We start from the raw sequence: 13,294 nt of genomic DNA on the forward strand, positions 1-13,294 counted from the left end.
CATAACAGAATTACAAAATACCTAACAATGCCAGATCATAAGAGCATGCAGCAGTTTACCCAGTTTACACAAACGTGAAATCTAGATGAAAAATGGTACAGCAAAGTATGGAGGCTTATAATCACTTACCTGGAGGTCAGCTAATATATAATTATATGCCTCTTGGAGTAGTGGAACATTTTTCAGGCTAAGAATAGCATGGTAGACTGCTAATGTTGCTTGCCACACTTGTCTATGAGGAGCAAGCCGTAGCGCACGCAGTGGTGAAGATACTCCGAGTAACTTTTGGATGAAAACAACAGACAAACTGCTCCCAATCTGCTTAAGCATCTGCAAAAATAAATTTTAATACTGCTAATTACAAAATAGTTAATAAACACTCGTGTAAGATGCTAAAATAAAATAGGATACTCTAGTTAAAAAATTAATGAAAATTAACTTTCACATTTAGTAAACAATAGGAACAACCTAGTATATCAACAACAGTAAAACATACATCTAAACTACTAATATATGCCAAATACCTTTAATTCCCCAATGTAATCAGTTATAAGTTTCCGTGAAGACCATTCTTGATATAAAACTATAACAAGGATACTGTGAGTAGTGTATCATCATAATCATTATTATGTAAGGATTAAATGTTTAATGTTTAGTGCCCCTGTCTTCAATGTAACAGGAGGTTTGGCTCATACAAGTGTCATAAATTTTTGCTGTTTACTTAAAGCATATTCTTCTTTACACTTACAAAGTTCATGAATCTCTCACAACTTCAAATAGGGTGTTGGTATTTATTCTTAATGTCCATTCCATCCCTATTTCACAATTCATTAGACACTAAAGATACTGAAATGTTCTACCTCTGCCAAAGTAATATGACAAATGTACAAAGCTACAAATTAACACAGATTATACCCTGTAATGGGTATCAATCATAGCGTGCCTTCTGTGACACACTGTCATCATTAATATGTGTTACAGGATCCCTCTTGTTACCATTTGCACTACTTTCTTCCTTTTTTATAAGTGAACAATGCATAAATATATCATGTAATTAAAATGTACTCAGCATAGTCTAAGACAACAGTCTGAAGCTATTACAGGTGTTCAAACACTCAACCTCACTGTCCTCATGTCCCAAAATGAAGTCAAACTTGCCAGGCTAGCTGCATTACCTGCTTGAGATGAACAACACAAATACTGCCTATCTGAAGCAGAACAATACTAAGCATTACATGTGCCGCATAACCCCTAAGCTTCACAGCTCCACAGGGGCCTGGGTCATGAATGGTCCAGGCTGGTACCATACACAGGAGTACAGCCACTTTCATGATGGTCAGGTGCCCAATCACAAACATGTCCCATTATATAACAATAGTTCCAGAGATATATGACAAACTGTAGTCTAGGAAAGTGCACTCTTCCACATGTGCTTCCAAGAAAACATCAACATGAGAAGAAAAAAGAACTCACACACTAATCCACTTATGCTGCTCATGATAGCCTTGCCCTGGTGAACAAGTGCAAGAACTGCCACCATTTGCCACAGAGGGGCAATGGCTGCAAAAAGACATCTAGGCCATCTCATGAAGAGCAGCCTTCCAGTTCTTCTTCCTACACTTCTGCAATTTAGAGATGAGGAAGATGAGGAGGGATGAGAAGAAGAGGAGGAGAAAGATGACAATTATGAGCTAAAAAGGCAAAGCACAGAAGCATTTCTTTGACCTCCTATGACCTTGGATCTTGCTGTTCTCTCCCAAGTCCACCAAGGACCAAGTTGAGGCAGATACCCGCAAAGGGACAAGAGCAGGAACTATCAGAGCAACTACAGCAAAACCAGTAGGAACATCCACAAGGGCTGTGCATTCAGTCTCAGGGGGGGAATATCAGACCAAAAGCAATGAGGTCCACTGTAACAAGTGAGGGTTGGGAACTTTTTGGCCAAAACATAATGTTCCAAGAATGCATAAGGAGAAGTCTCCCCCAGAATGCCGAAATGCCTTCAGTAGCTCCTTCACCTCCTGGGGATGTCTACAAATTGATACAGCAGAAGCATACTTAAACTCCTAGGACCAAGCAAGGTGAGACTGGCAGCATGTTACTCTCAAAAGACACTGACTGTACCTTCGACCTCTTCCTGCTCAACCAGTATTTCCACCAATGAGCAGGCAACCACAAGGGACACTCCATGCAGTTGAAACAGCATGCACTCCCAACTGCTCGATGAACAGTTGGAAATAAAGGAACACCTTCAAAAAAACTCATGATGAGCAAAATGCAAGATGTTTGATCTCAGTAAGCAATGTCACTTTTTTTTCAGTCGTCTTGCACATGTTTGATCTGCAAGATGGAAGAAGAAAAAATGACACTGCTTACCGAGTGAGTCCCCCGCCCGCCCACTGACCTGTCACTAGTTTCCCTTGTTACCAAGCTTCAACAACTGAACCAGCTTTCACAAGGTGATAATTCTATACATATAAAAAGAGATTTATGTGTGTATGTGCCACAATAACTCTGAAATGCATTGAGCAATTTCAACCAAACTTGATATACATATGACTTACTAGAGAGAGAGAGAGAGAGAGAGAGAGAGAGAGAGAGAGAGAGAGAGAGAGAGAGAGAGAGAGAGAGAGAGAGAGAGAGAGAGAGAGAGAGAGAGAGAGAGAGAGAGAGAGAGAGAGAGAGAGAGTAGTTTATTGGTTGTCATTCAGAGTTACCCCTGGCAGCGCCAGGTTGGTTAGCTAGTACTATATAAAACCTCTCCATATTTTGTTCTTGCTCTTAAAAATACTGCTTTGGAATCATTGGAATCATTGCAAGAGACTCCATAGCACTTGTTATCAGATCCTACAACAGTACAAAATATCATACCTGATTGACTAGAGTAAGATATGAGAGCGTAGTTCCAAATGACAAATGTCCAACAAGGTCTTGCTGTAGATCAACCACCTTGTAAAAGTCATCTTGAAGACCTGTCATGGTCTGGCTATAAGGAATAAGGACTATGCACACCTGGAAAGAATAAAAAATGATGTCAATAACTACCTACAAATTCACTTCTGTAATTAAATTGAAATTGCAGAAAATAATCCATATTTTCAAATATTTCCATATCCCTGGAAAATCACTTTTACACAACAAAACAGCAATCAGTATATTTATATAAAGGACTACAATCCTGAGCAAAAACTAAAAGCTACTGGGGTTTAGTTCAAGAAAAAAGTACAATGTCAGTCAACAGACTTATTTCAGTGTAAGATGACCAACTAGAATCACTATTCATAAAAAATAACAGAATTGCATATGAAGAGAGTGTGAATTTGAGGGACTCAAGGGAAACAATAGATCACGAAGTAAATACAAAATTTTGCTTTCAGAAAATGCCTACCATTGATGGTACAATTTTCTAAGCAACTTACTTGATTAAGGGCATCTAGCAAAGCTTCTTCCCAATGCAGTTTTAATATTTTTGTTGCCCCAACCACCATTTTTCCTAATGAATCTACCAAAAAGTTTGATGACAGACTAGGATTAATAGTAGGGTCTGCCTGAGGTCCTAGGCAATGCAACACTGTTGTAAACACACTGTAAAGATGAGAAATCAGACAAATTAGAATGCTGTCTTACATAAACCTATTTATGTTAACCATTATAATAATAATAATGAACTAAATGTCACTCACCTTTCATATGCTAGCACCATACTACAACATAAATGTGGAAGGAGATACAAGTAATAACAATTTATATGTTGATGTAATTTTGACAGTAAGGAAACTGGTAAACATAAATGAGGAACCTTGACAAAAGTATGAAAACACTAAAAAAATCAAGGTAATATAAAGAGAAGGCATTATTGTACCAGAGTAAATGTCTGTTTAGAAATTTTACATGAATTTATCGACGTCAATATAAAAAACCATACTTCTTCCCTCCATCATGACTCAGCATTGTAAAAATTCTATCAGGTTCAGATAGCATTTCACAAACCTCACACCACAAAACAGCTAAGTAAGAGAAATTTTATTCACCAACATTATAAAATTCTGATACACATTATTCCAGTATTGTATACCTTTTCTCTTTAAACAAATTTTGAAGTGCTCAAGACAAAAATACTGACCTTGTATTACTAAGACAATCTTTTCCTTCTCTTTGTATGAGTATTCAATTACACATGAAAACTCCATTAATTAACAATCAATTTCCATATGTAGAAAAGGTAATCTTAAAATAGTACTTATTACAAAATTGTACTAATATACTCTCTGGAGGGGTATATACTATTATTATTATTATCATTAGGTACATAGCTTAACTTACAACTTAGTTTACATGGGTCTGGTACGAAAAAATTTCCAAGGTTTATCAGGAAATTTATGTTCTCAACTTTTAAGCAATACATTTACAATGACACTAAGACAGAAGGATTTCTGGCTAAGGTAAAGTGTTTCATAAACAACTGATGCAACCACTTGACATGTCACAATATGCCAGTAATAGTACTGTATATCAAGAGACTTGAAGATACTCAATTTGAAAAAAAAAATTATAAACAAAAAATACTAGCAGCTGGTGCACAGAATATTAACCAAATATCTTCCAAACACTTTAATCCTTTTGTTTTCAATTACTGACCTTATGAAAGCAGCAACTTTCTTTGCACAAACAACTGGGTCTGTTGAAGCTTCATCCTCTGGCGAAGACCTCCCAGACATTCCTCTCTCCAAGTCCTAATGAGCAGAAATTTATTCATTAATGTTTATGGTACTGAAATAATACACTTCAATAACAAATTTTTAAAATAAAAATTATTTTTTAATAGACACCCACTGCTCTTATATCTACATTCATGGGCATCAAATATCCCCAGAAGGCAAACTTAAGTCCAAACTATAAAAATAGCAAAGCTAGTGAGTGAGGGTTAGATGAAACATCATTATATCATTATATGTGTAAACATAAAGTGGACCTTATTAGCCATGAAACTACACTAATCAATTATGGAAGACAAGTGCAAAACATTGATATAAAATACTAAGAGGCAGAGTCACACTTGAATAAGTTGTGTAAGACATCTGAAGTTTAAGCCAGTTTGTTTCATATTCAGTTGTGTTCACTCAAGATGATCTATTTTTAATTTTAAATTATATTCTTAAATTTTACTCTTTCAATAAGAAGACACACACCTGCTGCACCTAGTATACAGCAACATTCATAAAATTGTAGTGTTTATAAAACTATGATATTCTGGTAGAATGTCACAGAAAAGAGAACATTGAACCACTTGCCTCACAATAATCTTCCATATCTTCCACAAATTGCGACAGCAGTGTAGCAGCGATTGAAACATTCAATAACCAAAGTTGAGAAAAACTGGATAATGCCACAGATACATACTTCATGACTTCGGGTGACTGATGGTGATCGATATGCCATCCGACTAAAATGTCAACAATATCCTATTAAAAAAGAAAGTGAAAATTAGTTAAGCCATAAAAACTCCCTACCGTAATACTTATACGCAATTTTTATCAAAAACTGATGAAAAAGAAAATGCTGTACCTCTCACTTGCTACAGTACATAAACCTGTTACAAATATTACATTTTTCTATGTTTGTATCTTTTGTTACAGAAAATTGTAAATACTGTAGAATGGGAAGGTTTATGCAATGCTTCATAGGTAATTCACAAAAAAAAGAAGTAGGATTTTGATTTCTATATTCCAAGATCTGTTCTGTAAAGTATTTTCTAAATAACTGTACATCTGTCTCTGTCTAAGAATACCTTTCATGCTCTTATGATTTTTGTAAAGTCTCTCATTCTCATAGTTTTTCTTATACTGTGCACTGTACTTATTTTTTTAAAATCTAATATTATCTATTGATTCTTCCTTCATTTTTCAGCCTTTTATTCTTTTTATTCTCAGTTTGTCACTGCATCCCTTTCATTGTTTCATAAACTAAATTACTCTACAATAACATTTTCTTGTGCATTAAATGTACTATATATAGCTAGTTAGAGGAATACAACTTGTAGGAAAACAATCTCTGAGATGTATCTTGAATTTCATCAAAATTTTGCATCAAAAATGTCTGTTCAAATCTACTTATGACAAAACAAAGAGATGAAAACCCATCATAGCATGTATATTACAAAGCTATTTATAGAAAAGACATGCAGCTTCATGCTATTTCTTAAATATCTCCAAAATTAAATGTCATTTTTTTAAGTCACCTGTTATCAACTGAAAACTAGTTGTTTATTCAAGGTCAGAAGTATAAAAATGATTGCCCCCCCCAAAAAATAATAATTTGAGTAAAGTTATTATGGTAAGGTCCATCTTAAATAAACCAGAATACTGTAACAAAACACATACAATTTACTAATAATACAACAGTAAAGGTACTTCCTTATAAAACTGCAAGAGTACAGTAATTAGATAAATTTACTTAGAACTCACTACTTTCTACATGATTCAAGATCTTTTAAAAGACACCATCACAAGCAGCCAAGCTTCTGTGCTTACTGTAAAATTCTAGTCAAGGGTTTCATTACTCATAATAAAAACCTACTGTCGCAAACAACACATGCATTTTAATCTACACTATCAAGAATTTTAGACAATCATGTACTGTACAGTCTTCCGGTATTATTCATAGTTTCAAAATATATATGTAATTAGACCTCAACAACACAGTCTAACCTACAGTTTTAAGTTCTTGAATGCAGAAAATCTAAGAATATAAAATATTAAAAATTAGGAAACATAAATAGGTAAGGTTAATACCTAACTAAACGACTCACTGTACATGATCCTAGACCAACACATATGAATACACCACTATGTACCAACAACTATGAAAACAGCGAGCAAATTTTAATTTAATATAACGGTCAGGATCATCCCATATTCAAGTAGCATTTAATGAAAAGATTTACTGGAAGAATTTCAGGTAATTTCAAAATCATAATGAGACTACAAAACCAACTAACACATAACACAGACATCTTTTCATTCAAAATACTCACCTGGAAGTATTTATCTAGGATGTGACTGTGGTTTATATTTAGTTCTCTCAGAACATCAACAATGGCTACCATAACCTCTGGTGTTTCAGTTCCCTCAAGCACTCCTTGCAGACCTTCAACAATTTTGGTTCCCACCTGTTATTGGAAGCAAAATAATCCTGTAAGTGTTTTCACTACCAGGTGTGTATGCACAAAAGCCAGTTATATAATACTTAACATATTATTAGAAATAATAATAAGCTACTTTTCCTAATGGTTGACAGTCTTCATATACTGTACCACTGACCCACTGCCAATCACATTAAACCCCAAAGGTTTGATTGCAATTTTATAATCAATGGTGTTTGAGATGAGGGAAATAACCGGATGTTTTCCCTATTCAAAACATCACCTAATTTTACTAATAAATCAACTAGTGTTTAGTGATCTAATGTTATCTCCGGCTATAAATTATTTGTGCAGAATCTCTAAAGGAGGTACCACTTACAGTGTTCCTTAAATGGTGCACTGTATATGGCATCACTTGTTCTTTGTAGCAACTCTTCAGCTACAGCTGCACTGCTTTCTGCATTTTACTTTTTACCCATTCCCTTTGGTATCTGTCACTTTGCTATCCAACCTTTACAAATTTACCTTGTTCCATTTTTCTGTTCTTATTTCAGAACAATTCTTAGGGTAACCTCAATGAGAATATCAGAATGTGACTCAGTAGTGAGCTTAAACTATTGTGCTTTATATAAAATAAAAAAAATAACAATAAAAAGTTTTAAGTTTTAAAAGAAATAACCATTACTTACTTGACTAACTTGAGTTCCATCAGAATCTAATCTCAGCATTTCCAGTATGCACCTTAAAACCAACACCTTCATCTCTGCAGCTCGCCAGGTTTCCAAACGGTCTAAAGTTAGCTCAACAAACCTAGAAGATAATGGAATTGTAACAATAATATCTTTAAATTCTGAAAACTTTTATAACATTATCCTTTTAGCATTAAAAACATGCAGACCATCTCATGGAACAAGCTCGAAAATGTAAACTTTACCCAAATATCATCATTCAATATTTCCACAAAGGTAGAACTTAAATGAAGTAAAGCTTAAGTTGGTGCTACTTAAAATGAAGAATAACAAAATGGCCATATCTGAATATGGTAATGTTTTCATGACTCCCTTACCTTTTAATATCCCCTTCCATGACATGACCAACTCTGCCTATACATCGTGTAATTTCCCATCGACAAGGAGGAGATGGAGCAGCATGAAGACTTTCAAATAATGAATCCAAAATGTGGTCGGCATTGCGTCTAACATATTTTACGTTCTCATTCAACATGATTGATTCCTGTAAGTGATATCAATATCTAAAATTAAACTATCATTCTACATGAGTTAGGACAGCTAAGGGGAACAAAGATTACAAAATACTACTAGCTTGAAGTTTCCAGATCATGTTTGGTACGCATACATAATACTGTAGAGAGAGAGAGAGAGAGAGAGAGAGAGAGAGAGAGAGAGAGAGAGAGAGAGAGAGAGAGAGAGAGAGAGAGAGAGAGAGAGAGAATGGCTTAATAACAGAATACTGAACCATATTATCCAAGGGTGTAGGGCAAACTAAACCAGCTGCTAGGATGAATAACAGACTGCTAACAAATACGTACGGAAACTGATAGCTGTAACTTTACAGCAAAGCATTCGACTTCCATGTTTACTATGCAACACACAAAAATATGGCTCAGCCAAAAATACTGAAGTACTTTTCATCCAAACTTTTGGCCTTCAGGCTTTTGTAAATTCAAACCTTGGCCAAGTACAAAATGGTTAATATACAGGTTGATTAATAAAAGAATGAAGTAGACTTGGCTGTTTGATTTACAAAAATAAAAATTATTTTGTATATGTTTTTACTCTCATTTCATGAGAAACTAACATCAAACAATCCAGGACAGTATTCATATAATCATCTATCCATACTTGGTAAATACCTGTATAAATATGGTTAGGTTACCTGGTTGCTTCTACAAGGCTTTTAAAAAATGGGATAAAAATCAGTTCACTTGTTCTTAATCTCTTCTGGATGGACAAAACCAATCAAAATGGCACCTTAACCTACAATACCACAAAATAAACCATTGCTAGACTATAAAATGTAATACTAGGATTATAAATTTTAAAATCTGAAGCTCAGGTTTATCTATAAACTGTTACCTGCTCTGATATGCCAGGATACTGCAAAGAAACACCTCTAAAATTCTGAAAAATATCTGAATTTGTGAAAACTTAAAGTACAGAAATCAATGTGTAAATTAGTTCATAGGAAAATATATCTAGTGTCTGATTCTACGAACACACCAGAGCTTTAATAAGTTCAGGTCTTATCTTCTGAATTCAAAATTCAACAAACAGGAACTGGTACCTTGCATATATTATTTTCATGAGTGTGGGAGTCTAGAAAAGTGGCTCAGTTTTATTATAATAATAATAATAATAATGAATAAATTCTTTCAAATTTCAAAATAATATATGCACTTACTAAAGCTTAATGTCAAGCACTGAATGCCTACAATAAATTTCCAAAAACATATAGTAATGTACAGGAATTAAATAATTTTCAAAATAATATTTTTTTTCATTAGCCGAATTAAATAATAATTTTCAAACCAATATTTTTTCATTAGCAGAGTGCATTTTTCACTGGGGTGCTCTTAATACCAAAATGTGAGACATCACACGCTTACTATTTTATGCAAAAACTTTTCTTTTACTTTAATAAAATATTCAACCATCAAAATTTATCCTTTTTTGTTCATTTTAAATTAATCAGATTCTATGCCAGCAAGGGCTCTTGCTCCTAGGGGAGCCCAAAATAAAACATACCCTTTTTCCAATATCTTGTCTATAGCAGTTATTTGCAGTGCAAGCCTATGCCCCGTAAATCATCAGCCTTGAAAAATACCTGCACTACTCCATTTCAGTTACAACAAATGATACGGGATATTTTGTCTTTTTATGAATGCAGGAAGAAGACTGAAAAACTATCCAAGTAAAATTTAGAATTAATATCTCATATTTAGCAATATCAGAGCTACAAAAGCTTTAAAAATATGTATGATTTTCACATTTACTGTCATAATAAAACGTCTATAACCATCCAAAAAAACATGAAACAACATTTGTACTAGACACAGCCACACCAAAATTCTCTTGTTTACAATCACCTTCATTCATGATCTAAACATCTTTTAACGTATGTTACCAAGTTTTGGAATAATAAAGCTATTCAAAATAGAATACTTGCCTGAAGTTGCTGGACTTGAGCTAAGTAGCGCTCAGCATCATCCTCTCTAGATAACCTTCGAAGCTGTTTAGAAATCCTTGAATCCTCACTAAATCCACGACTCAGGTCTGCGTAATGTAGAAAACACTTTGTAAATACACTCTCATTATGAACACTGACAAAAACTGGACAAGAAACAATGCACACTATCAAACAGTTGTCACAGCCTGCAGTCATTTTCACGATAATTAACAATCTTCCACAATCAGTAACACTTTGATATCATGAAAAAACAAGCCAAGACACTATACATTTCATACTATACATTTACCATTCATTTCAACAAGAACATACATTTCTGCAAAATGCAGGTTAAACTGGCTAAATGACATTAAATTCCCAAAAAATACTTGAACATAAAAGAGTCAAGTCATTCATGTCAAAAGTACATACAGTATATACTTTCTTTTTTCCTGAAATTTAAATGAACAAAATTTCCTCTTTTGTACCTCCAAAGTTACTGGCTATACAAGTACACAAAATAGTCTATTTTTGGTCTGTAATTTTATCATAATCTGTTTCTGCATCAGGAGTAACTGGTAACTTATAATAAAAAAAATTGTGGTAAATATACTTCTTAACATTCACAATTTCGATTCCCCATAGTAAGTCTTTAGTAAAAACAATTTTTGATTGGATAATACTGCCAGTGAAGATCATAAGGAATTACTGGAAATACAATTACTGTATGTTATATATAACAAGTAAAACCTTGCACTATCCTTACTACTGACTACTTAACTATACCCAGAAGTGTCCAACAAACTTCTTAAAAATCAGAGTAAAATGCATTAACTAAATTACCTTTGTGTGGACGATGCTTTACAACATCTAGTTTCTCTGTATCACCCTTCATTTCTTCATCTATGTGCCCTCCTTCAGTAGGTACCCGCCGTTCTCCTGTGGCTGAATGGCGGTGAGGAACACCCCGACGATAGCGTCCACTGCCTCTTCCTCCTCCCCGATACTCACGCTGAATTTTCCCACCAACAGCTCCATCTTCTCTATCACCACTTCCCCCAACCATAGTGACTGTTTATGGGTTGAAGGGCTTCTGCAAGAGTTTAGAATAAGACATTGTACTATAACCTTAGAAAGCTCCGAAATTTTCTTTTACAATTCTGAAATTGTGAATTCCCTATACATCTATGTGTTCATTATTATGAAATCCAGCTAACAGCTTCATCTTTTCATTAATTTGTTTTTATAAAGTCACATTTTGCTTCACATAAAAGAAAACATCACTATAAATAAGTCTTTATTTAGGCATACTCATAGTATTGAACTCACCACCCTCAGAATCAGGATCATGTTTCATCCAGCCAATCAGCTTTTACAGTATTGGTGACTTTGTAACCTCACTATTCATAATGAGGTTAATTCTACAGAACAGGTAGAATAATATTTCTGCCTTAAAAGTACTGCAATCAATGTAAATAATGTATTACAAGTAAGATTTTTTCCTAAAATCCAACAATTACCTAAAAAATTGATGATGCAATCCTTGCCTCTCAAACAAAGTTTTGTGTTGTTCTAAGTTGACTGACAATCTGACACTTTACTGCCCACTAAGGTACAACACAAATTACCCCTTTACATACAATGTTCTAGTACATATATGATGGCAAATTCAGGATGACTTGGCCTTGGTGTTTGTTTCCTTTCAATTTATCAATTAGGCCTCAACAGACAGTGTCACCATGGGGAAGGATGGAGGAATGTTTTCCTAGCTCAAAAAACAATATGTCTATGGTGGATAGTTGTCTGCCATCCAGGGCTAGTGCTGGATCTTCATCAACATTTGATAACCTGCAAAACCCTATTCTGATCCCGCCTGCAAATCCCTATTCAGATCTCAAGGTTTTGTGAAGATTGTGTGTATTATAACAAATTTTTTGAAAATAGAAAACTTAACCATCTGTAATTTAGAGAAAATACCCACTTCTAAACAGTTTAGACGCATGCAGTCTGAATATGACCAACCTACTTACAAAGGACATTATTTTAAACATGAAATAGGCTACAGAACTTCTGAAAGATTTTTACATGATTTTGACCACTTTCTCTGGAATATGTCATATCTTGATGTATTAGGGTTTGATACTGACTATTCTGGAGCAGTCACTTATTTTAAGTGTACCACTGGGTTTTTCAGATAGTTTTTGGTATGGTTTGGAAAAATTTTGAATGAATCAAAAATGAATAAATGGCTCATTAAATTTAGTTAAAAAGCCTTGCACTTCAAGACTAAAAAGAGAGAATGTGGTTGGACATCAAGATAACAGAGACCCAGAAATCATGTGAGATGAGGTACATGGACCTAAAGGTGAAGCTGGGAGGAAACCTCCAAAGGTGTACAAGGACGCAAAAGTTAGGGTAATAAAAAGGAAGCAGGAAAGGATGTAAAGATTAAGTTATGAGCCATATGGATGCAACAAACACCCTTTCATGATGCTTACAGTACCACAGGAGGAGCACTGACATCACTAACCCCTCAATGGTATGATGAATCTGACTTTCATGACCTTGAGAAATGGTTGGTTTATCTATTACAACTCCTTAAGTCTCAGCCAGGCTAGGTTAGGGGGTTGGGGGGGGGAAGACCTCCAGCCAGGTAAGGACTAATACCCTAGGTTAAGTTAGGGTATGTTACACTAGGATACATCCTGGTACTAGGCCTTGTTAGGAAAATAAACTTTTATTATTATCAATATCTAATGAATGTAACATTCCGTCAATTATGGTGGGGCTTGTGCATTTTCATTTGTCTTCCCATAATGCCTTTTGTTGTTGAGTTGCCACCGCCAACCTTTGTAGCTGTTGTGTACTGTCTCTGTCTTCTAGAATAAAGGGACTTTTTATCTGGATGTGTTACTAAAATCCACCATCAAATCATTCTACCTCAGGTTTGGGGGAGTTGTCCTGGGG

At 34.6% G+C, this 13,294-nt stretch overlaps 1 protein-coding gene across 1 annotated transcript in view; it reads right to left on the reverse strand.

Moving 5' to 3' along the window:
• The window catches only part of nonC (serine/threonine-protein kinase Smg1), a 108,964-nt gene that overhangs the window by 94,403 nt on the left and 1,267 nt on the right, over positions 1-13,294 (reverse strand). Inside the window, exons 2-11 of the mRNA XM_067082572.1 lie at positions 11,171-11,420; positions 10,328-10,434; positions 8,208-8,374; positions 7,831-7,951; positions 7,034-7,168; positions 5,292-5,462; positions 4,639-4,733; positions 3,420-3,585; positions 2,872-3,012; positions 130-330 (exon numbers count right to left, since the gene is read on the reverse strand). Of these exons, the coding sequence (XP_066938673.1) occupies positions 130-330; positions 2,872-3,012; positions 3,420-3,585; positions 4,639-4,733; positions 5,292-5,462; positions 7,034-7,168; positions 7,831-7,951; positions 8,208-8,374; positions 10,328-10,434; positions 11,171-11,393 (1,527 nt within the window). The 5' untranslated portion in view covers positions 11,394-11,420. The remainder of the gene's footprint in view (positions 1-129; positions 331-2,871; positions 3,013-3,419; positions 3,586-4,638; positions 4,734-5,291; positions 5,463-7,033; positions 7,169-7,830; positions 7,952-8,207; positions 8,375-10,327; positions 10,435-11,170; positions 11,421-13,294) is intronic.

Source organism: Macrobrachium rosenbergii, chromosome 39 (genome assembly GCF_040412425.1).
Source record: "Macrobrachium rosenbergii isolate ZJJX-2024 chromosome 39, ASM4041242v1, whole genome shotgun sequence".
NCBI classification, from domain to species: Eukaryota; Metazoa; Arthropoda; class Malacostraca; order Decapoda; family Palaemonidae; genus Macrobrachium; species Macrobrachium rosenbergii.